The sequence below is a fragment of the Phyllostomus discolor genome, chromosome 8 (genome assembly GCF_004126475.2).
Source record: "Phyllostomus discolor isolate MPI-MPIP mPhyDis1 chromosome 8, mPhyDis1.pri.v3, whole genome shotgun sequence".
NCBI classification, from domain to species: domain Eukaryota; kingdom Metazoa; phylum Chordata; class Mammalia; order Chiroptera; family Phyllostomidae; genus Phyllostomus; species Phyllostomus discolor.
The window spans coordinates 11,491,873-11,519,686 of NC_040910.2; the positions used below are offsets into that span (position 1 = coordinate 11,491,873).

General features: G+C 38.6%; 1 protein-coding gene across 3 annotated transcripts in view; it reads left to right on the forward strand.

The window, feature by feature from the left end:
• NAA15 (N-alpha-acetyltransferase 15, NatA auxiliary subunit) overlaps positions 1–26,909 on the forward strand; it is a 66,811-nt gene extending 39,902 nt beyond the window's left edge. Inside the window, exons 10-20 of one of the 3 annotated variants that reach the window (XM_028519165.2) lie at positions 931–1,003; positions 4,201–4,370; positions 5,519–5,671; positions 6,434–6,562; positions 7,633–7,846; positions 11,370–11,563; positions 15,749–15,857; positions 17,772–17,870; positions 21,427–21,573; positions 22,359–22,456; positions 24,164–26,909. In XM_028519165.2, coding sequence (XP_028374966.1) covers positions 931–1,003; positions 4,201–4,370; positions 5,519–5,671; positions 6,434–6,562; positions 7,633–7,846; positions 11,370–11,563; positions 15,749–15,857; positions 17,772–17,870; positions 21,427–21,573; positions 22,359–22,456; positions 24,164–24,364 — 1,587 coding nt within the window. In that variant the 3' untranslated portion in view covers positions 24,365–26,909. Of the gene's footprint in view, positions 1–930; positions 1,004–3,254; positions 3,350–4,200; positions 4,371–5,518; positions 5,672–6,433; positions 6,563–7,632; positions 7,847–11,369; positions 11,564–15,748; positions 15,858–17,771; positions 17,871–21,426; positions 21,574–22,358; positions 22,457–24,163 lie in introns of those variants that run through there. The other 2 variants (XM_028519166.2, XM_036031827.1) reach the window with 2 other exon arrangements.
• The last annotated feature ends 905 nt before the right edge of the window (positions 26,910–27,814 follow it).

Sequence of the window (27,814 nt, forward strand, 5' to 3'; positions counted from 1 at the left end):
CGTAATTCATCCCAAGTGTTTCCACGATGTTCAACTTACAGAAAGTTCTTTCTGTTCTTGTTTATTAATGTTATATAACAGTGACTTAAATTCTACGATGATAATAAATGCAACTGATTCAAACAGGTTTGGGGAAAAAAACCTCTTAGTAAGGATGTAGCTCAATTTGTGGGAGCAGAAGAACGTGGATGCGCCAGAGTAACCTAGCTGTGGCCGTTCAGTCCTCACAGTTTTCTAAGATGATGGAGCAAGCTGGTGCTAGTCTGTTGCGTCAGCTAAGTTGAGGTCATTTAAGAGAGCTTCTACAGTAACAGAAGTCCATCATAGGTGGATTAAACAAAGAAGGAAATGAATAAATTAAAAGTATTTGCAGATGTGTTAGGGAGCCGTGAACAAGGAGTATAGTCATGACTCGGGAGAAGCCAGAATCTGGACAGCCCCTCCTCCTCCAGGACCTCAGAAGCCCACTCGCGGTTCCCCGTCGGCTTCTCCGATGCTCCCCCTGGTTACGAGGTGGAGAGCGATGCTATCGTCTACTTACAGATTCCTCTTTCCACACAGTATTTAATTTTTGATTCCTGAAGAGTGAATCCTAAAGGGTGTTACTTTAAAGGATGTCATTCATATAAAGGGTGTTATTTTATGTGGATTATCTGGTTCAGCTTAATGCTTTGTTTTCTAGCAGGGAAAGGAGTTGCCAGAAAGTTTTTAGAAAGTTATGTCTTAACACGTACCTTCAAAAATACAAGGTTTAACTTGCTTTTAAGTTTTTTTCCATAGGTTAAGAGATTTATAAAAGTGTGTGTCAGTGTTTATCAAGTCCTTTAATAGTTAAATATAACATTTTGCACAGAAATAATGTTTTTCTCTCTCTCTCTCTCTCTCTCTTTATATCTTTAATTAAAGTGTGCCTGTGTATTTGTATTCTAGGTGGCAATCATTGAAGAATTGGTAGTAGGTTATGAAACCTCTCTTAAAAGCTGCCGGTTATTTAACCCCAATGGTAAGTGCTCAATTTTGTTTTAAAAACATCTTGAAATTTTTAATATACCATGAAATTCTTAGTTAGAAGATCAGTATTATTCATTATCTAGGCAGTAAGTTTTGTATATTTACACCTTTCCCCTTTAGGATAGAGTTCCATCAGTTTGAACATTGTGAAAATATTTGGTAAAAAGAGAGTCACATTAGCTCATTTAAAAACATTTTATGTCAAATGTCCATGAAATTAGATGTAATAGCATAATGATTCTCCATTTACCCACCACCCAGCTCCAATAATTTTTAACTCATGGTCAAACCTGATTCGTTTACATTCTTACCTACTTCTTCTCGGGCAGGGATGTCCAGCCCGTGGCCCACTGGCCACATGTAGCCCAAGATAGCTGTGAGTGTGGCCCAACGCAAAATTTACTTAAAACATTTTTTTTTATTTTTTGCTCATCAGTTTTCATTAATGTTTGTGTATTTAATGTGAGGCCCAAGACCTCTTCTCTTCCAGAGATGCCAAAAGGTTGTACACACCTATTACTGCTATGTTATTCTGAGGCAAATCCCAAACGTTTTATCATATCATCAATGAGTATTTTAATATTAAGATTGTGATCATAATATCACTACCATATTTGGACATTAATACTTTCTTAATTTCAAAGAAAAAGGTCCACATTTATATTTCCACTGATACACGTCATTTTTTGGTTTTGGAGCTTGTTTGAATGAAGATGCAAATGAAATGTATACTTTGAATTTGGTTGATATGTCTCTTAATTCTCTTTAATCTGTAGGTTTTCCCTCCATCTTCTCTTCTTCCTGCAACTTCTTTGTTAAAGAATTTAGACTTTTTTGCCCTGGCTGGTATAGCTCAGTGGATTGAGTGCTGGCCTGTGAACCAAAGGGTTGCTGGTTAGATTCCCAGTCAGGGCACATGCCTGGGTTGCAGGCCAGGTCTCCAGTAAGGGCGTGTGAGGCAGCCACACATTGATGTTTCTCTCCCTCTCTTTCTCCTTCTCTTCCCCTCTCTCTAAAAATAAATAAGTGAAGTCTTTAAAAAAAATAATTTAGACTTTTTTAGTTTCTCTACAGTCTAGATCACAGGTGGCAAACACAAGGCCCCGCGGGCTGGATCCGGCCCACCACCTTGTTTTCTTTGGTCCAGCACCTCGTTTCTACCCAGCGGCAGCCCAAGTTCCTTGCCCCTAGTTAAGAAGTAGTTACATGTATACAGTCCTAAATTACATTTGGATCTTTGAAGGCAGCCGCGAGGCTGATGTGGCCCCTGGTGAGAATGAGTGTGACAGCCTTAGTCTAGGTTTTGCTGAATGTTCCTCCATTGTGTTCCTTAACATGTTGTTCCTCTGTTACTTGAATATATTATAAATTGGTCATTGGTGGATAGCTGTACTGTCGAGTATGGTAGGCATTAGCCACATGTGGCTATTAAGAAATTAAAAATTCAGTTTCTCAGTTGCAGTAGCCGCATTTTAAATGCTGCTCAATAGCCATCTGAAGCTGCTTACCATGTTAGAGCAGATACAGGACATGACCGTTATCACAGAAACTTCTAGTGGACAGGTCTGACAAGAGGCTTGAAGTTTAAAAACTGGGGGTTTGCTTTTTGTTTTGTTTCAACTGTAAGAGTGGCGTGCCAGATTACTTCACAGGTGGTGGTGTGTTCTTCCATCAAGAGGCATGGAGTATTTGTCATGCATGTTAGCAACTGTTATGAATTAAAAACTGGTGATATTCCATCATTCATTTTTTTTTTTACCTTAAAAGAGAACTTTTTCTTCATTTATTTCTGCCTTTTCTCCCCTGCCGCCTCTACTTTTTTTTTTCCTGTTGCTCTTTACCAGTTTTCAAAAGAATTAATTGGTTTAGTAGCATTCTTCAAAGGTGGTTAGTTTTAAAAGTATTATGAATTCCTGGATTTAAACATATTTAAAAATCATTGTAGTTTTAAATGCTTCCAGCTTCCTTATAAGATGGTAGTAGATGATAGCTTCCTTGCAGTTGGGCATGACAAGATTATTCCAGTTCATCTTGTCCACTGCCCCTAGTGGGCCTGGAATCCGTTGTTTTTCCCGAGGAGCCCTTAGTTCTGACAGTGGGAGAGCCCAGTGTGGGACCTGGGGTGCTCATTGCTGTTGGGTTGATCGTTGTTTTTAGGTCTCAGATTAATTTTAATAATACTTTTTAAAAGGCGTTACCATGGTTTCATTGGTTAATCATCATAATATTCCTTTGATTATCAGCATTTTCCTACATATTTTACAAATGTGGAAGAGGTTCAATGACATGCCCAAGAATATGCAGCACTTTAGTTGCAGATCTGTCAGATCGGGAGTTGGTGAGTTCCACTCCTATTGTTTGTCCGCTGAGCCATCCTACTTTTACCAGAAAAAAATAAGCAATCTATTGCTTTCTCTGAAAGCCAATAGCAGTTCTGATTTTAGAAATTTGTATTAAAAAGCACTTTTTAATGTGTGGGTTGTGTATTTAACTTCCACATTTTCTTATGAGTACATAAAATTAAATTATGAACTAAAACATAGAATAAGCATTTTTACTTATCTTTTTTGATATAGTGTTTATTCTACCTCAATTATGAATTGTTGCATATTCAGCATATTAGAATATATTAAGAATATTATAATCACCAGAATTTAAAATAACCACATCACAAGTATATTTATGTATGTATTAGCTAGAAACCCAATTAAGCACTTGGGCCTTGTTGTTTTGTTTTCGTTTTGTTTTTTTACCTCATATTAATGGGATTTTTTTCTTTTCCTTTTCTCTCTCATATATAACACCCTGATCAATATACTCTCATAGTTCTCATACAACTTGTCTTCCCCCACACCTTTCAGTTTCCTTTCAGGTAATTTCTTGTATCTTTGATTTCACTTACCTGCCATATTTACTATGTAAAGAAAGTTCTTACTAACTGCAAGGCGTTGTGCAAGGGGCTATCGTGATACAGAAAAGAAAACATGGTCCCATCCAAAGATCTTATAAATTTAAGGATAGTTTTATAGCTAGGTACATAAATAACATGGTTCAAACTAGTTTCTTTATTAATAAAGATGGAGTACCCATTTTGAGGTGGGTACTCTGTGTATGTATATATGTGTATATATATATAATGACTAATCTTGGTTTCTTTCTTCTTGCACCTGCTTCCCCTACTTTTTAAAGATGATGGAAAAGAAGAACCGCCAACCACATTACTTTGGGTTCAGTACTACTTGGCACAACATTACGACAAAATTGGCCAGCCGTCTATCGCTCTGGAATACATAAACACCGCTATTGAAAGTACACCTACATTGATAGAACTCTTTCTTGTGAAAGCTAAAATCTATAAGGTAAATATTTATTCCCTTTTTTTCTTATCAGGTAATAAGACAAATTTTTCTGTATTTTACAGATTCTGAATGCTATAAGAACAATGACTATTTTATAGCTTATAAACTATGGATTAACAAGTATAGTACATTTCTCAGTCTGATTACTTTTAGGCTTGTTATGGTCATGCTAATTGGATCACTCATAACCATGTATACACATACATGTAGTTATTTATGTATGGTTGTTCATGTTATATATTCTCATACATTTATTGCATACATCAGGTTATTTTCTCGGTCTTAAGTAGTAAGAGTATAGGTAATTAAAAGTAAGTACATTTGCTGTGAGATGTTTGTGTCTATTAACATCTGAGTATGATCATTACATGTTAGTATCTGGTAATGTTAGTAAAATTAAACTAAAGATTCTACTGTGAATATTACATATTATCTCTTACATCCTCAGCTTTTGGGTCTTACATGAGAATCTCTAATCATATTTTAGCATCATCTTAAAATAAAGTTGGCTTTTAATACAAATATAATTTAGTAATAAAAGCTCTTGGGGAAGAGATTATAAACCAATAATTTATTTACCAAAAATAATGAAATTAGGTAATGTTTTAAAAGCACTTTCCAAAGCCAGATTGTGTTCGTTGGTTTTGTGACTTTGCCAGGCGGACGGGTTAGGTGAGACAGGAGGAGGGTCATTGTGGAGTGCCCGCTGATGACCCCAGCCAGTAGTGTTTCCATGGTTCCTGTGTGTAGGACTTGGGCCATCTCTCTGCCTTTTATGATCTTTACATTGAATTATGTTGTTCAGGAATCACTTAAAAGATTTCAGTGATTATTTATTCTTTTACTTAACCATTATTTTTGAGTGTTCATGACGTGCCAGGCACTGTTGCAGGCGCTGAGATTTGTAACCGTGTACACTGTTACCAAAACAAGCCTTTACTGTCACAGAGGCTGTATTCTGCATGGCCGGAAAGGCATCAGATCTGTATTACGGCAGGATTTATGCATCGACATTGATGAGGGTCTCAAGAGTCAGAAGAGTTCCTTTCTTCCATTTGTGGTTTTAGTCATTTATCAACAGGTAACTGATTACTGGCATAGTAACGTTAGCATACTGACTGGTTTGTTTTGCTTTCGTACGCTGGAAGCATGCTGGGAATATTAAAGAAGCCGCGAGGTGGATGGATGAGGCCCAGGCCTTGGACACGGCAGACAGATTTATCAACTCCAAGTGTGCAAAATACATGCTGAAAGCCAATCTGATAAAGGAGGCTGAGGAGATGTGCTCAAAGTTTACAAGGGTTCGTATAGCTGATGTTCTTACTTATGAATAAACAGTTCACAGTTGTAGACCTTACCTTTCAAAATTTATTTCTGATATTTTTAATGTCAAAATAGGATTTTAATCAGATTACCTTATCAGGAAAAAACCCTGAAATCAATGTTAGAGTAAAACATTATTCCCTTTTTATATGGTTGTACAATGGGTTTTTAAACTCTTAAATTTTTATGTTTATTTACTTTTAGAGAGAGGGGAAGGGAGGGAGCAAGCAACATCAGTGTGCAAGAGAGACATCGATTGGTTGCCTCACATGCACCCCAACTGAGGATCTGGCCCACAGCCTAGGCATGTGCCCTGAATGGGAGTTGAACTGGTGACCTTTTGGTTCTCAGGCTGTCATTCAGTCCACTGAGCCACACCAGCCAGGGCTGAACTCTGATACACTGATGGATGTTTATATCAATTTTTAGATGTGAAGGAAACTAATATTAATAATGGGGTACCTGCTGTGTGGTAGTGTTCTATTTCTTATATTTACTCTCCAACCCCAGTTACGTAGATAATTTTGATTAATTGTTTACAAAAGTATGTATTTTGTTTAGTGGTTAGGAATATAATTTCAGTTTCTTCCACTTATTAACTACTTCCTTTTACTCTGAGAATGGGTTAAAAAACAATGATTTCAAAAGAATTCAAATCAGTTGATTCTTTTTCTTAAATTCAGTGGTGGAATAAAGTATTTGGTAAGAAATGGTCTTGAATATGTGTGGTTTTCACGTAGGAAGGAACATCAGCAGTAGAGAATTTGAATGAAATGCAGTGCATGTGGTTCCAGACGGAGTGTGCCCAGGCTTATAAGACAATGAATAAATTTGGCGAAGCACTTAAGAAATGTCACGAGATTGAGAGAGTAAGTACCCCTGTACATGTGAGTTCCTGATTTTATTCTGCTAAATGCTAAAGATTTAGAACAAATCCCATTTTTTCTTTCTATAATTCACAGTGATTTCTAAATATTAGTACTTATATTTTTCAGTTTTTATAATTGAAATAGAAACTACATTTTCTGCAGACTTCTTCATTGTCTACTCTTCCTGCAAGAATTCATGTAAAATCCTTATCGAAAGCTTGTACCTTTCTTAGGGGTTCGTTGATTTTTTTAATGTTTCTTTCAAATAGTTGCTGTTTCCTTAGTAACATGTGCAAAAAAGTTCATTAAGTTGTCCCAGAAATCTGTTTGCCATAATTTAATTAGTGGTGTCATACACCTTGATGTTTATAAGATAGGAGCTTTGAAGCCTTTTTACAATATTTCTGTAGCCTGTGTAATTCTTCATTTTTTGATAAATTCCTTTTTTTTAGTCTTCTTTACTTTTGATTCATTTCTGTGTTTTTCCCAGATAAAAATAGTTTATATAATTTCATGCTTGTTTGGTTGTTAAGTAGAGAACCCCAGAGCTTAATTGAATTGTGTTAGTTTCTGGTTGCTTGACCTACTTGCTCATTGATTTCTACAGTACCAGCATTACCATTGCATAGGATTCAGATCTGTAACATCAGAAAAATCACCAGATACTACATATTATAATACTTGGCAAATCGTCCTAAATATAAAAACAATGTATAATGTGTAAATCCACTGTATTGCATCATTGTATATACTAATAAATTGTTTGATTTCTCATGATAGCTTTATATTTGAGTATGATTAAGGAAGGAATAAATATATGTTTAAAGTATTGTGTTTCCTTTTTATTTAACGAATAATTCGGTGCCTTGTGATGCCATATACTGTGCTAGGTGATGGCCAATTGTATTAACTTGTTTGATATGCAAGGTATTTATATTGGATGATTGTAATTTTTATTTTATTTTACTAATTTTTTTATGTCTAGGACACAAGTAATTCCAAGGCTTTGATATTTATAGTTTTCTTTGGCATTCCTATACTTAGTATAATAAAAAAGGCAATTTTGTTAGCATTTTATAGAAATCACTGATGACCAGTTTGACTTTCATACATACTGTATGAGGAAGATTACCCTTAGATCATATGTGGACTTATTAAAACTAGAAGATGTACTTCGACAGCATCCGTTTTACTTCAAGGCAGCAAGAATTGCTATAGAAATCTATTTGAAGCTCCATGACAACCCCCTTACAGATGAGAATAAAGAACATGAAGCTGATACAGGTATAATGTACAAAGATGTCTTATTGTTTTGCTTGTGTATGTGTATTTATGTTTTTTTGTGTAGTGTAGATTTTTCCTGAGTGTTTTGTCAAGTATCTTGTGGGATGATGATCTCATCAGCGCTTCACATCTGTTGGTTTTGCATCTTTGGATTCAACCAACCATGGATTGAAAGTAACGGGGGCCAGATCCCAGAAAGTTTCAGATAGTGAAACATGAATTTGCCGTGGGCTAAGCACTAAACCGAATCCATGCAAATGAAGTGATATGTAGTCATGTCCTGCTGTAGCTTATATGCAAATATAGGTTATATGCGAGGACTCTGCTACATAAGGAACTTTAGCTCCCTTGGATTTTGGTTCTGGGGGGATCTTGGGACCAATCCCCCGAGGATACTGAGGGATGACTGTGCACATACTTAGAAAGTGATGACAGCCATTTGTGAGTTTCTCTAAGAAACAAAAGAAATGTACCATTTACTGTATACTTTCAAAAGTTTAGTAAGAATTTAATTTGTAACCAGTCTTTAACTTTTAAGAAGTTCAGTTTCATGAGTATTGCATTTAGTAACTCATTTACCCAATATTGTTGTCTAGTTCCAGTAGTATAAATGACTAACCGTATAATTAATGTTGGCATTATACATTAGTGTTGACTGCCAGTATATGTAGGTATTATTCTTTATAATAATAATAATTTATAATTTAACCTACTAAAAGATGAATATTGCTTGAACATTAAAAGCCAGCTTGGAATTAAGCTAGTAAAATGGCCCAGTGACTTTTCTTCCTTCCTTCCTTCCTTCCTTCCTTCCTTCCTTCCTTCTCCTCACCCAAGGATATATATATTGATTTGAGAGAGATCAATCGATCAGTTTGCCTACTGTATGTGTCCCAACTGAGGATTGAACCCACAACCTTTTGGTGTATGGGATGACACTTCAACCCAACTGAGCCAGGGCAAGACTTACCATTTGACCAGTTTTTAACATGCCATTTTTACAGCAGGGTGTCTGGGTATATAGGGAGAGATCTTTCTTAGGTAATTGGGGAAGAATCTCAGAACAACAGTGATCTAAGCATGTAGAAGAATATGAATTGATTGTATGTCCAAATATTTTGTCACTCATGACAAACATGTTACAGAAATTGGGGCATAAAAAGTATGTCCGATTTTTTTCTTCAATCCTAAATTTATTCCTCTTCTGATGTTTTGGTTGGTTGCTTTGTTCATCCTTCCTCCCGCTGAATATCTTTGGACTTTTTTGTTGCTGTTGTTGTTAATTTGCTATTAAGTTTTACTTCCTGTTAGCCAAGAATAGTTTATGACTTTCTAAGGTCACACATTGAAATCCTTGTAGAGATTTCACTTGAATCTGTCACTATCTGTTACTTTTTCTTCAAGTAGAGAGAAAATGCCAGTAAGATTCTACAGGACAGTTTATAGTTGAAGCTGAGAACTGAAATTCTCTGGTGTTTTTTGTTTACCTTTTTGTTCACACTCCCTGGCCTCCTCTTCTTCCTCATATTGTACAAATAATACATAACTAACTCTAACTGTACAAAGTTGAAACAGTTCAGAAATATACCCTGCAAATACGAAAATATCCTTTCACTTTTCTGCTACCCAAAGCTTATCTTCTTTCAAAAGGTTATCCTTATGGAAGGTACAGTTTCCTACAGTTTTCAGAGTTTTATCTGTAGGTAATACTTGATACACACATTGCAGGGTGGTTCCTTGTAGTCATTTGGTTTACCTTTAGTTTCTTTACTTGGAAGAAAATAAATGAATGATAACATACCCACTGTTGAAACGTATACTTTTTCATTTCACAGTACTGTTCCAAATCTGGATGCAGCTTACTATCATCATTAATCATTTTGATGGCTATGTAGGAATCTATATGGATTTCTTTTTTGACCTTTACAGTGCTATAGTAAATGTCCTTGTACATCATTATGCACATTTTTATTTAGCATGGACTGTTAGAAGTGGAAATTGCTGGGTCAAAGAGAACTTGGTGTAGTGCCAGATTGCTTTCCAGAAAAGGTTTATCAGTTTTTATCGCTGCCAACACTGTGTTGAGATTGTCTTTATTTTACTTTCTTGCTAAGAATGAAAATTATTCCTTCTTTACTTTTTTTGTTATTTGGGGGAAGTACCTAATTTATAATTTCTAGATAATTAAGAATGGAGCATCGGCATATGTTTTCATGTGGCCCTTAGGTTTCTTTTGTGAGCTGGCTGTTCATGTCCTTTGTCTGTTTTGCTTTCAGCCTCTTGATTTGTATGGGTCTGTGCGTGTTCAGGGCTCTAGTCCTTGTTTATGTGTTGCATGTATTTTCTTCCTGTCATCTAGGTCTCACCTGTATTTATGGTGGGTGTCTTTCATTACGTAAAAGGGTTAGTATTTCTGAAATAAAAAAGTGTTTATTCTTTAATGCTTCTGGGTCTCGCTTAGAACAGTTCTTTCTACTTAAAAATTTAAAATATATTTAATAAATATCTTCTATGTTTTCTTATGATACTTGTTTTGTTATTTTTACGTTTGGTATTTTAATCATCTAGAATTGATTTCTGTGTGTGATAGGAGGTGGAGAGTGGCTATTTTTTACCCCCAAATAGACTCCTCAACACTGTTTCTTAACTAGGTTCTCGTGTTCCCTGGTCACTTGAAATGACAGCTTTCTCACGAGCTGAACAGTGACAGGAATGTGGTGGGTTGTGGGCATGGGGTTGTGATTTCCAGTCTTTCTTTTGAGACATTCTACATGTTCTGCCTCGGGAAGCTGTTGATGTTTAATGTCAAAGTTTTAATTTACCATTTGGTTATTCATTATTTCATCAGCAAATATTTAGTGTTCTCTGTGTGTTTCGGTATGCCGCTAGGCCCGAGAACACAAGTGAGACACGGCCTCTCCCACCAGGTTGCTCACGGTCTAAACTGGAAACATGTATATGCTGCGTTTTGTGGCATGCAAACTGCGGGCTGGGAGTGGGGGCAAAAGTAGGTTTACAGTAGTGAGTACGTGAAATAGTTTATTCTTCTATTATATTTAATAATTATTGTATTGCGTTCCATATGAACCAGTGTAAACCTCCTTTTGCCCCATGCTGTATATGTGGCATATTGGCAGCACAGACTGGAGAAGGAATAACCGTTTGACAAGGTTAGAGAAGGCATAGATAGGAGAAAGCACGGTCCAAAGCCACAGGGATGTGAAACAGCTTGTCGTTTTGCTACAGTGGTGAGTAGGCTGATACTGCTGTAGGAACTTGAGTACTTCTGTGCTTTGCTGTGGTTACAGCACCAGGGCTCCGTCTGTTCTCAGACGTTTTTTGAAGAGGTTTCCGGGCTTTCTGTCAAATGTGGAATCACTTAAAGGCTAGGCACACATTGGCATATGAGCGCGTATAATAAAGTATTTTTATGGGAGTTTGTATGGGAATATTTAGTAATTACTCATTACTAATCCATTCAACATGCTTATAATTTTATTAATTAATAACGTATTGCCTACAGCAAACATGTCTGACAAAGAACTAAAGAAGCTACGTAATAAACAAAGAAGAGCTCAAAAGAAAGCCCAGATAGAAGAAGAGAAAAAAAATGCAGAGAAAGAAAAACAACAGAGAAACCAGAAGAAGAAGAAGGATGATGATGATGAGGAAATTGGAGGTCCGAAGGAGGAGCTTATCCCTGAGAAGCTGGCCAAGGTACTTGAGACTGGTGGTCAGCACAGCTGAGTGCAATTTCATGACCAGCTCTTGTCACCTTATGTTTACTTAGTTAACCAATTTGATTATAGATTTTAAAGTGAAAAACCATTGTAATTTTAGTCTTTTTCTTCTTTAAAAATCACAGTGCAGGTTTAAAACTTGAAATACCGATCCTGATCCAGACTAGCCTACTGTTGGTGTAGTGGGAAGTTTCAGCTTTTGAGTCACTCTGATCTGGGTCTACCGCTCCTACACTTCACCGTGTGTCTCGGACACTGTGTCTGACCTCTCTGATGTCTTTCTCATCTGGAAAATGGGACGAGGACAAAACCCCTACTAGGCAGAGATGTTAGGGCTAGAGAAACTGTGTGTAAAGAAGGTAGTGTCTGTTATAAGTGGTAAAATATATGTGTTTATATCTAGGCAGGTTTTTATATCGACACTCACTTGTTAAAAAGTGAGGTCTGTACGTGTATCTTTCACTTATCCATGTTGTCAGTTTACAGTATCTCTATTGGACTTTACTGTTTAGAACCTATTACCTTAAGCTGAAATCAAGATAAGATATTCATTGTCACATGAAACATACCCATGCAGTTTCTCTTATGACTCTTGACATCTTCCTATTCCAGGAAAAAATAACTGCATAATTTATTATGTTAAAGCAATATAAATAATAACATTGCCTTAGGTTCAGTTTCAGCTTTACTAGTAACTAAAAATTCAAAAATCATGGAATGCTCTATGACTAAGCAAAATTATAATACCTAATAAATAGAGTCAGAAAAACAGTTTTAGAATTATACCAGAAAAGATGGACAGTACTATCTCATAGCATTATTGGTATTTAAGCACCGTAGAAAAATCTAGCTTGGGTTTTACAAGGCTATATTGACATCTTTTCACAAATAATTGTGTGTTTTCTGGGAAAAAAGATACTAGCTTTATTGTTTTGGGAAGTTAATTGGAAAACTATACAGGGAAGTGAGATAAGCACAGAAAATTGAACTTTCAGGCTTCATGGAGAGTTGCAGAACTTTTCAGGGATAACACCGACTTCTGGCCCTTCTGTTTTTCTGCCGAAGCTTTCTTTATTACACCACTTTATCACCCCAGAGTCCCTGCCACCGCTGTCCTTTCTCCACGCTTTCTGTCTACCCTAGGGCTTTCCGTAACAACCTTTTCCTTTGTGACACTTCATGTCTTGCATTTCAGATTGTAAAGGAGTGGGTCTGTCTGGACCCAGTAGCCCCACAGAGCAGGATTCAGTACCAGGCCTCCTTACAGACTCAGGTTTTTCTTGTGTCAGGCCTGTATGTAATACCTGCATTTGGGCCAGGTGTCCCGTTGCGGTCTAATCCTTGGAGCTAGAGGATTACAGAATCTCAGAACAAAGCAGCACTTACAGACAGTGCTTTTTATTTGGAAGAAGCCTAGTGGAAGACACCTTAGTTTCATGGACTGCTCTTCAGTATGTACTATTCTTACCTGTTAGGCCCATAACACTCTTCCTAGGATAGCTGCCTCCGAGATGCCCCGCATCTAATAGCATCCACATTTACCCGTAGCCTCAATGTGGTGGCAAGGCCAAGTTGCATCACATCGAGCCATCACTACCAGCAGTGACATTGAAGGCCACTTTGAAAGCCACCTGCCAAGTCTGGACCTATAATCTGTACTTGTTTTTTGTTTGTTTTTTTGTTTGTTTGTTTTTGTGATCCTGTATTTGAGCATGTGTAAATGGTGAGTTTAGGGTCTCGAGTTCAGGATAATATACATCACATAAATAAAAGCTTGACTGAAGCAATTCCAGTTAGGAAGGAGAAAAGGAAAGTAGGAAGAGGTGTAGTTAGTGGGCTGAATACTGAGTTGACAGAGCGTAACGTCCAAAGCCCCTCGGTGGATGCTGTGCTTGTTCTCCAGCGCATCCCGAGGCAGTGGCTGGTGTGTGTGAGCGTCCTCGGGGGCCGCCCTCCCTGCCCCTCCTTGCCTGCAGTCACGTCCGTCTGAGCTGGATGTGTCCTCCCCCATCCGGGGAAGGAGTCCTTAGTATTCTGTCCATGTAGGGTTTAATGGTTGGGACCTTTTTGTCACCATACTGGGAGTGTAGGGAGATATGCTCCTGTACAACTTACCTTAACATGGATTCGATTTCAGGTTAGTTTATAAATTAATAAAATAAAAACTGTCCTTGCAGATGTCTTACTTTGCTCATCAATACAGTTTCATTCTACATTTAACTAAATTCAAATCTTTGACAGGATTTTTTTTGCCTATAATTTTAGAGAGAGGGGAAGGGAGGGAGAAGGAGAGAGAGAGAGACTTCAATGTGTGGTTGCTTCTCTTGCACCCCCTACTGGGGGCCTCACTCGTAACCCAGGCATGTGCCCTGACTGGGAATCGAACAGCGACCCTTTGGTTTGTAGACTGGCACTCAATCCACTGAGCAACAGCAGCCGGGGCAGAGGGGGGTGTGTGTGTGTGTGTGTGAGAGAGGGAGGGAGGGGCACACAGAGAGACAGAAAAGAGTATGCACAATACTGGGAATTCCATCCATTACTCCACTCAGTGAACATAGGACCCCAACAGAGTATGAGATGATTTCAGTTAATAAAGTGCTTGTGCTGATTCAAATTCCCTATATTCATTGCTTGCATTCTTTAATAGCAGCCATATCTGAGTGACCTTCATTTCCATTTCTACCCCTAGAGTCATGAAAAGATACAGATGGATGGCACTGTTTGTTTCCAGTTCTTTTCCTTTCCCTGGTAGATGTTTCTTCACTGTCTACCACAAATCCTAACTCAGTAGAACTCAGAATTTGGAAATAAGAAGCAAAATATTTACAAATGTGTGAGAAAGGCATACTTATAAGGACCCTTATTTTCTCCTTTATGTTTTGGTATCTGTAGCTATGAGAGAGAGGTGGTGCTGTATACTGATTCCTGGTTTAGAGTATGTATCCTTCAAAATAACGCAGTCCTGGTCGGTATGGCTGGATTGGAGCATTGTCCTGTAACAACGGTCCTGGGTTCCCTTCTCGGTCAGGCACCTGCCTGGGTTGCGGATCTGTTCCCTGGTCCGGGTGTGTACGAGAGGCAGCTGGTGGATGCTGAGAGAAACTTCCATGTTTCTCTCGCTTTCTCTCTCCTGCCCTCCCCCTCTTTCTAAAATCAATAAGCATGTCTTCTGGTGAGGATTAAAAAAAGAATACTAATGCCAGAGGCTTTACATGCTGTGTAAATCCCATAGATAACACTTTATTGCTTGACTTTTTATTTTTAAATGCTGTAAAAGAGTACCCTTGGCTAGTCTGTGTTGGTGAAACCGCGATTACTGTGCCGGCAGACGCATGTGTGGCTGTAGGGCAAACCCACACTCCCTGGAGGGGAGGCGGCTCCGGCCTCTCTGCTGAGGGAAGGCAGGTGCAGAACCCAGGCACTCAGGGCCCCTCTGGTAAATGCGGGGTGTCCTCTGCCCCAGCCCTGTCTGCAGAGAAGGGGTTGACTCCGTACTCGGATGACAGCTGTAACAGTGGCATGGTTCTGTGGTAGACATCATACCTGCCCAGCAGTGGTTACAAGCTGTAATTTATATGACATTCCTACAGTTAGTAAAATGTGGTGGAGACAGGTTCTATAAATATAAGTCTTTTGAAACACCATCTCACCATTAATAAGGCATTTGAACAATGACTTTCTATAGAATTTGTAGTGGAACAAAGCAAGACAATGGATATTGTACCTTTTTTAATAGCTTAATTATACATACTTTGCTTGAATTAAAAAAAAACAAACATTCACTCATTCTGTAATGATCTCTACAATTTTCTTCTTACCCCTCCAACGCTGTTTCACATCTCCCCTGTGCCCCGCCTCCAGTTATGTTACCTGTTTCTCTTGCTGTCTCTCTTCCCCTGGTTTTATTGTACCTTCTTCCTTATTTGTTGGGTAGTGTCTATCCAGAGATAATGGAATCTCTGTGGTTAAAAACCAGTGAAGAGTTCAAGTTCAAAATCTCCCTTTAGGTTTTGGGGGTCTAAAATATGACAGTTATTCCTGGGTGATGGGTAAGTGATTTTTACAAAAAAAAAGTTGTTTTTTTTTTTTTTAATAAAAAGAGTAACAGACACATCCTCCCCCAAATTGTTTCCATTTGTATAATATCTTTTATTTTCGTTAGGTTGAAACTCCATTGGAAGAAGCTATTAAATTTTTAACACCGTTGAAGAACTTGGTGAAGAACAAGATAGAAACTCATCTTTTTGCCTTTGAGATTTACTTTAGGAAAGGTAGGCAATTAGGATATAGTGGCCCTGACAAAATTGATAACTGTATTTCCTAGACATAGTCTTCCAGCTCCGATAGCCTTACTACTGTAGGATTTTTTTGGCAAATGTCAATTCACCTTCCTCACAGAAATGCACAAAATGTTGTGGAGGGCTACAATGACATAATTATCTCTTCTAGGACATTAAAATCAACAATATGTATACATACATAACTAGGATTAGGGTCAGATATAGTAACTACCATATGCGTGTGTGTAAAATTGGTTAGTACTTTAGAAGTTAGAATAGTGTCTGGTACATAGTAAGCATCAATAAATGTAAGCTGTTATTAGCTATTGTTAAAAATAGATGATGTGATACTTGAGGTGTATCTTCAAGGATGGGTCATATTTCTAAAAGAAAAGATGCGTAGAAGGGAAGAGGTTTTGTTAAGAAAATACAAGTGAGTGTTAATGTTGAGGTTGGATTAGGCCCAGGTAAAACATAAGTGAGGGGTCTTGGTGGCCGGGCTTAGAAGACTTGTACTGTGTGTGAGTGGATGCTAAGAAGATTCTATGGTATGGAATGGATGTTATCCAAGTGGTTCATTAGGGGAAAGGTTTGTCATTAAGGTGATGTGCATTAAAGGGAAGAAAAACTGGCTAGTAAGATCCGATAGAAGGTTGTGCTCCAAAGAGTGTGACTGTCCTGCTGCAGGAGGTTGAGTAAAGTGGTGCCTCTGTTAAAAGTCATATTTATCAAAAGTAACTTATAATGTTGGAGAAAGGTTGCCATATCACACTGTTTGAAAACAGAATATAAAATTAGTTTGATTTTCATTGTAATGAGCTACTTAGATGTGTATGCAAATAGAAAAGTGGCCAGGAAGAAATAGATCAGAAGGAAACAGATGATTATCTCATGGTGGAATTTGAATGACTAGAATTTAAATACTAGAGTATTTTCTATTTTCTACAATGATTGTGTAATAATTTGGAAAATAAGTTATTTTAAACTTTTAACAGTTACCGCAACTCCCTTTTTTGACTAATACTCTTAAATCAGTCCCAAAATGTAAAACACAAATGGTGTTCTGCTTGAAGCAGGGAAGGGGGATCTAAACCCCCCTCACTTGGCTTCTCTGCTGGGCACCCCCCCCCGCCCCAAGGGCCCTGGAGGGCCCGTGCTGGCAGCCCGCTGCAGTGAAGTGAAATGGATTGTGGCAGAGGGCACGGCCACGCTCTTAGCTTTCTGAATGTTGGGGGTAAGGGAAAAGAAAGTGTCGGAGAAGCCTGAGGTTTTGAATTTTGGTATTTGGAAAATGGTACCAAATTAGGGAAGCCTTAACAGAGAGGTATAGTCCTAGATGATAGAAGGGCGGTGGGAGTTTCCGTTTGACAGGTGGAAGTTCCCGTTTGACAGGTGGGAGCACCACTGAAGCTTGGGGCCGTGGGGGTTGGGGGGAGGGGTGGACAGCAGGGAGAGAGGTTAGAGCGTCACTGAACACTTGACCTCCTGCGAGGGGAGAGGAGCTGGGGCGGAGAGGAAGAGTCAGCTAGGAGGCAAACCAGGACCTGTGGCAGGAACCCACACAAAGGAGATCCTTTTATAAACAAGGGTTTCTCAGGAAAATCCCTTTATTTTGATTACAGGAGGTTAGGAAATGAAATGGCTTCAGATTTGTTTGTTCAAATACTGTTGAATGCTGTCTAAATTTTTTATGCTTCATTGAAAACTGTTTTCTTTAAAAGCTTTGTGTGGAAAAGAGCTAATGTTGCTAATCTGAGGAAATTATTTGCTTCAGTCATACACTTTGTAGTTCAGATATGATTGACTATAAATTAGTTTTTTTATTTGTAAGGTTTTAGTCCTCCAAAGGAGGACATTTTATTTTATCAAATGATAAAATATGTATCTTACTTTTTCTTTTTATAGAAAAGTTTCTTTTGATGCTACAATCAGTAAAGAGGGCATTTGCTATTGATTCTAGTCATCCCTGGCTTCATGAGTGTATGATCCGACTCTTTAGTACTGGTATGTTTTGTTTTCCATTTCTTAAGTATTTGATTACAGTGGTTGATGGTGACTGTGTATAAGTTGCTCTGTACAAGTTTATCCTCATAAACTCAATCCTTTTAAGCCTGTTGCATATTAAAGTAGCTGAGGGAAAAAGCAGGGCTCTTGTTTTTGTGTTAAAGGTCTTTATTTTTTAAGGCTAGAAATGTTACCTAATTTTGATATAGAATCATTCAGTTCAGATACTTGAGAATCACCTTTTTTTCTGTTTTTAGAAAGTTGCATGTAAGTTAAAATTTTGAATCATTTTATTATGGTAAGCTTCTTAGTAAATTGTTCTAAAATGGATGAATCTCTTTGAAGTTGACTGGTTATCTCCTTATTTATGTCTTTAGCACAATTCTTTGAGTCATAAAAATTTCATTGCTAAATATAAGTTAAAAAGAGCATTAAAACAATCATTGTACTTTTCAAATGTTTTGACAAGATTCCATGCATCAGTTTTAATGTGAAATAGAAGTACAGAAATTTACAGAATGAAAGATGGAATTTTATGCTAATTACATCTCATTTTACAGTTGAGAAATTTGAGACCCTTAAAGATGACGTTATTTATTTAAGTTAACATGGGTAATTAGTAATGAACCAGGGATGAGAGCCCAGATCTCCATACTGTTCTGCATATTATAAGAGCTTTAAGTTGAGACGGTATTCCTATACTCATGTCGTGGTGTTGTTTTGATTTTTAAGTGACTAGAGAAGGAGAAATGGAATTTTTAATAGAACACTGCTAAATTAATTATCTCATGGCTAAATACTCAGGCCCATGTGAATTCATGCTTTATATAAAAATAATGAGATTAGCCCTGGCTGGTGTTAGCTCAGTGGATTGAGCGCGGGCTGCGAACCAAAGGGTCGCTGGTTCAATTCCCAGTCAGGGTACATGCCTGGGTTGCAGGCCATGACCCCCAGCAACCGCACATTGAAGTTTCTCTCTCTCTATCTCCCTCTATTCCCCTCTCTCTAAAAATAAATAAATAAAACCTTAAGAAAAGAAAAGAACTAATGAGATTAAACCAGGCATCTCAATCGTTTTGAAAATTGCTAAATTGTCCCAATTAAGAATATTGTTTAGTCTTCTAAGGAAAAGTAAAACATCATTTAAATTATACTTATGCTTGTCAAAGAAGTGATTCCTGTTATAGAAACTGAATCATAGAAATGTTTTTCCTCAATCTTTAAATTCATAAAGTAATAATACAGCTACATTACACAAAATACAAGAAGGAGTAGCTGTATTTAGAAAAAGTAAAGCAGTTTCTTTTTAGTCTCTTGTATTTAAAAAAACTTTGAAACCATGAATCAGAATATTAAGGCTAGAAATAAGTTTTAATCCATTCTTGGTTAAGAGGGAATGCATGTAAACTATTCTCAAAAGCAACATACACTTTGTTTTTATATGATCAATTCTTTCCTGAAAGGTAATAATACAGATAAGTGCTATGGAGTTAGAGACTTTTTTAAAAATGCGAATTAAAAGTGGCATTTCTAAATGTATTTCCTTATAGTGAGTGGGTGGACTGATGAACATGTGACTATTTTCTTAGAACAGTTGTTTCAGAAAATTAAAATGCATGTTAGCTATTCCTGGTTCTCCAGGTGTTCAGCTGACATTGTCAGAAAGAAATTTACAAAGAGATCCTTATTTTGACTAAATTTAAGTAGTGAAAGCAATTCTAATTTATACTGATACATTGTGTCTTCAAAAAGCCTTCAAGAAATTGGGTAGACTGCTTAATAGCTGTGTTAAGAACATGAGTATACTTAAAGAGAGACAAAATTGGGGTATCTTTGTTATTCCCCACAGGATCCCTTTAAACCAAGTTGCAAGTATAGCCATAACGGCAAGTGACCAGTAGCTCGTTCATTTGGACGTTTATTTGGACCACTCACTTGTGTCGAGTGATGGAGGCAATGCTGTTTAAGCAGCATAGGGCATATCGGTCAATTACTCAGTCAGCAATCCTGTGGCAGAGTGTTTTCTGACTTAGGGTAGTGAGGTAGTGTTGACACAAGGAGAGCAATTTAATGGGTCATTACCAGCATTTGAAACCCTAAAATAAAAATAGAGTTGAAAACACCAGCACGTGTTGCACAAAGTAAGGACCAGTATTTTGTGAAACTTAAGCTGCACATAATTGATGTATGACGGGTACATACCCATCAGAGTACACACACTTGGTTGTAGGCAGAGTTTGAAAGCTACCACCATAGTTCCTAACCAAAGAGAAATCTATGTTTTCAATCTGTGACAACACAGTAACTACAATTTATTGAGTCTGTTATGTGATTGGTTCTTGTAAATTTAGCCTTTCCTTGCTGTGATCCTTCTGTCTTGGATATCACCTCAGTTTTATAGATTAGGAAATAGGTTCAGAGAGGTTATGATTTGTCGAAGCCGAGATCCATGCCCAGGTCTGTCTGCCTCAAAGACCCAGACTGTCTCTCTATACTGAAGTGATACAGGCGTACCTTTTTTTTTTTCATCATGGTTTGCTGTATTGTACTTCGCAAGTACTGCATTTGTCACAAACTAAAGGTTTGTAGCAACCCTGGTTGAGCACATTTTTTCAACTGGCTCACGTGATGGTTAGCATATTTTAGCAATAACATATTTTTACATTAAGGTAGGTACATTGTCTTTTTAGATATAATGCTGTTGCACACTTAGTAGACCACAGTATAGTACAAATACAATTTTTATATGTACTGAAAGCCAAAAAAATTTGTGACTCCCTTTGCTGCGGTACTTGCTTTATTGCGGTGGTCTGGAACCCACCCTGCGATGTCGCCGGGGTCTGCCCGCAGTGAAACAGCACAGCTGGGACACAGTTTGGAGAGGAGTCCATGGAGGTGGTGGCCAGCTTGCTGTCTCCAAATCCCAAGACCTGGGGATGTGATGGCTGCAGTGTATTCATCACAGAACAATACTTTGGTGCTCCTTTGGAGTTGATTATGTAGGTAGTGGTAGCTCTCAGTTCACGTAGCCCCTGAAAATAAAGGTTAGTGAAGTCAACCATATCTCCTTATTATATCGATAAGCTTGTAATCCCTTACTTGGGGGTAGAAGGAGATGGAGATGGTGAGGAAAATTCTCTTGTCTTTGGCGGAACTGTTTCTATGACATTGTTACCAGGTAGGTGTCAAGCCCCTGCTTCGCAGACCCCCTTAAAGTTGGCGGGGGTAGTAGCTAAGAGTTCATAAGGCAGTGGACCTGCATCTTTCGCCATGTATTTTGCTTTCTGTTCTTTTCTGGAAATGAATCCATCTGTCAAAGAAATGTCTTTGAGTGCCTTTAGAAAGTCATTAGATTACTTTGCTGACACATTTAAATTGAAATTCTGTAAGTTTACATAGGGAGGCTTTTTCAGTGTTGAATGATGAGTAGATGTGTCTAGTATTTGTATATAATTGATCAGTCTCACTGGCCTCATCCAGTAGATAATTTTTTAACTCCTGCCAACTTTATCAGACTCTCTAACTGCTCATGGGGTTTGTTTTTTCATTTGTTCAGCAGTGGGTGAAAGTAAAAATTTGCCTGAAACAGTTAGAACAGTATTAACACAAGAGATGAATCGTCTTTTTGGAGCAACAAATCCAAAGAATTTCAATGAGACTTTTCTGAAAAGGAATTCCGATTCATTGCCACACCGATTGTCAGGTAATCCCTCGGTCCTACCCTTAGCTGCCTAACACAACTTTCACTTTCATGGGTCAGTGACATCGTCACACAGTTTTCACGTGGAAGGGGCAGCATATATGTGTCACGTATTAAACCACGGAAACAGGCAGCTTAAATATGCTTCCGATAGAATTTTCCATTTCTGTTTCTTTCTCCCATCACCTTGCTCTTAAAATTCACTTGGTTGTGACTGTCGTCTTCCCTGTCTCGTGTTTACGTGAGAGTGCAAGCTTGACGGTGCTGCGCACCTGAGACCATCTCCTGGGCAAGGGCCCCCTGGCAGAGTCGCGTGGAGAAAGTCGGGACCTGATGGGACGCTTGGCGGGGGTGGTTTAGGCAGCTTTCAGAGCACCTGGCTAAGAAACCCAGCAGCTTTGTATGCCTCTGGAGTTCAGAATTCAGATTTTTGGCTCATACTATCAGGGTTGGGTATTCCCCTAAACCCCAAATTATGCTCACTTTAGAAAGAAGACTGTCCACGGTCCTGTCATACAAAGACAGATATTACTAGAATATTTGCACTTCTTTATAGTCTTTCTTACCTTAATCATTCTCCCAGCTTGGAAAGTTAGGCTATTTCTGGTCTACTCTCTCAGAGTTTTTAAAAATTAACAGTGTTTCAAAAGGCTGTTCTTAATTTTTTTTCCTAAAAGTACCACACTCTGTGTGCATGTATACCTTGCATTTTATCTTTAAATGGATGGAGGATAATGTGCTGGTTTTACCTTGAAATAAAAGGGATTTTCTTTTTTCTTTTCATGTAGCTGCCAAAATGGTATATTATTTAGATTCTTCCAGTCAGAAGCGAGCCGTAGAGTTGGCAACAACACTTGACGAATCCCTCGCAAACAGAAATCTCCAGGTAAGGAGTTTTTCATACCTGTGCTGTACAAGTACCTCACCAGTGTTTGTTCTTCTTTTCCTCAAGAGAACAACGGTCACAAACAATGTTTTTGTTATTTATGCGTACTGTTCTTTACGCCGCTACGAACCCTTATCAGAAACCTGACCTTAGCTTTATTTAGGACCAGGTGTTGCACATGTGCATCGGCAAGTGCTTGGTGTTTAGTAACTGGTTTCACATTTGTTATTTACAATAATTTTTTCAGAAATATGTTTTAGGTCCTGACTGGTATGGCTTAGTGGCTTAGGCATTGTTCCACAAGCTCAAAGGTTGCCAGTTCAATCCCCAGTTAGGGTGCACACACCTGGGTTGTGCCAGGTTTCCCTTTTGGGAGTGTGCAAGAGGCAACTGATAGATGTTTCTCTTGTACACTGATGTTTCTGTCCCTCTCTCGAAAACAAAATCTTCAAAAAAATTTTGTTGTAGTAAAATCATATATACATTTCATGGTTAATGGATTTCAATTCATATTTTATATTTCTGAGCAAGCAGTGGTCTCAAGATTCTGACATTTAAGATGCATTTATCACGGGTTGAATTTCGATGCTCATTTTATAGCTTATAATATAATGAGATTAAGTAGAGTGAAAGATAGTAAGGGTAGTTAGAGACATGTATAGTGTGGGTAGTTAGATTCTTCTTACATGCCAAGGTTGCAGGTTCGATCCCTGGTCAGGGCACATAACGAGTCAACCAATGAATGCATAAGTAAGTGGAACAACAATCTAATACTTCTCTCTCTACCTTCCTCTCTCTGTAAAATACCAGTAAGTTAAAAAAAATTTTAAACCTTAAGATAATATGGGTATGTTGCGAAATACAGATTCTAGTTTAGACTAAAAATAAAGGACAGCTACCTCGTGTGATGATCAGCCAGATTAAAAAAAAAAAGCACTCACTGAAAGAGTTAAATATTTTCCTTTAATAGCACATGAAGGAAATATGGTTAAGGAAAAAAATTAGACTTGCTGGTTGCTGATTAATGCAGCATTTAGATCAGAACCTTTCCAGACAGGTAGGTGTGCAGGCTGTTACATATCTGGAAGCTACATAGTGCCTTCCAGGTGAAAAGATGAAGAAAGAAAACCCGAGAAATGCAAGTCAATGTGAATCATTTAGAAATATGAGAAGCATACATATTTAGGGGTTTGGGTGGAAGAATTAACAATTTTCAAGAGCACCCCCCCCCCCTTTTTTTAAATGCATGCATACCCTTTGTGTTTGAAATGTTCCTCCTTAGTTATTGAACGTAACTTAGGGTTCTCTTTAGTTTGAATACTTAAGAATACAAAGCAGTAATTGACATTGGCATGTAAATTTTGACATTTATGTACAGGGCCAGGCGAGGCTGAGGCGAGGCTGTCGCCCAGGCGCCAGCACTTGCGGAAAGTGTCTCTTTCCTTGTAGCTGCCTGCACCCCTTGCTTGCCCAGCCTTGGTCCTGGCTTAAACAGTCATCTTTGTATAAACCCTGCAGCTCTGAAGAAACAGATAGATTCTAATGGAATATATATATATATATATATATATATAGGAATGTTCTTGTTTATCCTAAATATGTGCATTGGCCTGTTATTGCAGAAAACTGTTGATCACAAAATGTCAGATTCACCTTAGTAACTTTTCTCTTGGACGGGCTGTAACATGACCTTTCTTCTTTCCGTAGACATGTATGGAGGTATTAGAAGCCTTGTGTGATGGTAGCCTAGGAGACTGTAAAGAAGCTGCTGAAGTTTATAGAGCAAATTGTCATAAGCTTTTCCCTTATGCTTTGGCTTTTATGCCTCCTGGATATGAAGAGGATATGAAGATCACAGTTAATGGAGATAGTTCTGCAGAAACTGAAGAACTGGCCAATGAAATTTGAACATCATTAAACAAGCAAATGGATTGACTTTGGACCATATCTAGTATATAATATTTTTGTCACGCACCTGCTGCATTGCTCTGACTTACACAGAATGAGAAGAGTAAATGTTTTTGCCTTCAAATAGTGTTTTACGTTTTTATCCTGCTGAAAAAGTATGTATAAAATACCTAACATATTACAGGATATAGGTTCAGTTTCTTAAAAAATTAAAAGCTGCTAAAATTGAGGGGTTAAAAAAAAGATACCTATCCTCTTCCTACCTACCCCCCCATGTTTTTAAACTAATTTATAAAATCTGGAGGCTGTTACAGCTAACAAAGCAGGTGTGTGGCAGAAATATTACTTTAAATTTGTCTTGTGAGATTTTACTATATCTCAGACAGCATAAATGCTGTTTTAGCACTGGATTCTTTCACTGAGCACAAAGAGTTGTTGGGGCTTTAGCATCTGACTGGTTTTGTTGCGGGGTTGATTCTGGCCATAGGAAGTATGCAAATGTGAATCACTATTTACAGAGAAACCTACAACAGATGCTTGACGTTGTAGAAGCTGGGACATATAGATACCAAGCAGAATTCTAAGAAACCTAGAGGGTGTTCAATACGCTGTGTTTTCGAAACTCACTGTACATGATCAGTTTGGTGTTCTTGTACCACAGTTTTTAACTGAAGGAACCAGTTGGAACAATCTCAATTTTAACTTAAACTTGAAGAACTAAAATAGCAATGCAAACCTTTCAGCATTGTTTTGGCCAAACTTGTTAAAACTGTAATGCAAGAACCAAATGCACTGTGATGTGGCACCAACTAATTAGCAAGCATGAATTTTTTCACCGCAGAGTGAAAAAAGGAAATCTACCATGGCTTGAAGTTACAGAGCAGAACTCCTGACTACCATTCTATGACTGATCAAGAGACTAATAGTTAAAAACCTCAGCAGGCCTTGTTCACGATATGCAGAAAAAAAGTGCTGCAGTTTAGATACCTCTGGAATTTTTCCACAGTGTCACAGGTTTGTAATACTTGAAGCCCTACATTTCTAAGAATATATTTCTTGCTCAGTTGTTTCAGGCAAGCCCAAGACTTTGTAATTTTTAAAGGGCCCAAGATTTTTTTTTCAATAACAGACCAGCTTCTTTTTCCTGCAGTTACAGATGTAATTTCCTTTTTGTTGTCAAACATGAGGTACCAAATATGATGCAATAAATTGTTTTGAAAAACAGTCGTGTGAATATTTCAACGAATCTGTGTTGGGCTTCTGTGAAAACACACAGGTGGAAACAGAGGTGCAGGCCAGAGGTGGTGCAGCGTGCTGGCGGGCTAGCGCAGGCGGAGTTTCTGCAGGGCGGTCTGGTGCCGGCGCCAGGAGCCGCACAGTGCCAGCCAGGGCTGCTGCTGCGGCACGAGGTGTCACTGAGGGCTGGGACGGCAGGTACTATGAATCTGTGAGTCGTCATTTGAAAGGAGAACTGAGAACTGCTATTTTGATTGAGAAAAAGGAGCCTTAAAGTGATAAACCTATACACTGAGAACTAGCCTCTTGCTCAAGGTTCTCACTGTGTTTTGCAAGATCCGAGTGAGTAAGGCCAGTAAAATGAATCGGTTGTACATACAATTAACCTTTTCGTAGTATTTGATGGAAAGTGTATCCTAAAGGGGATTTTCAGGAGACCTGATCCTTTCATTGAGGGGATGGTTCTGCTAAACTCAGCCTTTCGTAGCACATTCCTGCGTTTCGCGTCCCAGTCTAAGAATCCAGTGATGTGATTGATGGAAAGTACCAACCGAACTCCAGTGCTTTGTTACGTTTTATTAACTGGCCTTGTCTCAGGAACATCTTAACAGATGGAAAAACGAAAACCCAACTTTCTTTTCAACTTTTACGAGTGGCAACTGAAGGTCTCGCTGCTGGGAAGGAACACCAGTGCTACCTCTGCCGCAGATGAGGCGTCGAGGAGGCACCGGCCGTACGATGAGGGGGCGTGTGTGGATTGTGCTTGAACGCTACTGTATACTGAAACGAGAGTCATATATTTGTCTCGACGATGTTCAAATGATGTAGATTGTCTTAGAATGAATATCCCGAGTACTTGGAACTCTCCATGCAGATGCCACCGTGAGGAGCTGAATTCCTTCCACGGGTGTTGTATTCCAGCCCGGTTCTACTGGAACTATTGAATAAATATTTTCTTTCAGGTTTACTTGATAGTGGATACGTTGTCTGGTGTCAGGGGACCCTGACGGGGTCCATTTTATGTCCAGACATCACCCTAACGCACTGTACTGTACTGTTGTGCCCTGAGTAGTGTCCCCTGGGTCCCCTCACATTTGCCTCATTCACTCTATTATAAATTCCAAATGATGCTGTGGGGTGGGGGACGGGGTTAGAGAAACAAGTGCGAGAGAAAACGCAGTCATGTTGTAATCTAAACAAGTGCCTTATGTTTATTGCTGAGAGAACTGGTGTTATCAACCCTTTGGGAAGAAAGGGTTCCCTTGACCTGTATCGACATAGGAAAGTAAAGTTCTTTTTGTGTTTCTTCGTATTTCCTCCTCTTGTCATTTCTCATTTAAAAATCAAAATCTGACTAGGTTAGTTGACTCAATTTTAATTTAGATAGTTGAATCTTACATTTTCGACATTTTTCTGTATCTATTTATTATGCACAAAGAATAAAGTGTGATCTTGAATAGCATGACTAACAGTAGTCCCGGCGTTAGTGACGAGCTTTTCCGTGGGTTTGTCCGGCCCTCGTGTTTCACCTTGCCGTGTGTCCCCCATGGTGTGTCGCTGTCAGAGCTGTGACACGAGAGCTGTGATTGTAAGACCAGGGACGCGTGGTCTGGATTCAGGTAGGTTGTGATCGATTCACTCTCTTCTGCACAGTTTCTAGCAATGTTTTAGGTGCCGTGTGCAGCATCTGTTCAGAAAGCGCTAACAAGAGTTGTGTTGGGTTCTCTTATAGGAAACATATATGCCTGTCTTAGTGATTACCCGCATTAAATGTTGAAATCAAGAGAATTCCAAGGGAGACTGGCCTTTCAGGTGGAAGGTGGTCTTGTTCTAGCGCGTGCTCCACTCCTTTATGTTACAGGCAGGGTTTCTTCATACTGTTCTGCGGGCGCCAAAACCTCGCCAGATCCACTGCCGAAACAAAGTCCTGTGAAATGGTTCTGTTGCACCACAGGGAGCTGAAACCTTAAGTTTTGTTTCAGAAACCTTGAGTTTTTGATAGTTGGAAATCTCACAACTTGTAGCAATAAAACATTTTGGAAAAGATTCTTTGTTGAGTTGCACTTTCACCTTTCAGTGCACGGCTCCCAGGATGGCTGTCGAATGAAAGCACTGGTAGTGGGCGGGAGGCTCTGGGGAGGAGAAAGCGCTCACGCTGGGCTGGCGGAGTGGAAGAACACACCGTGCTCTGGCTTGTGGGGCCTGTGGGACATG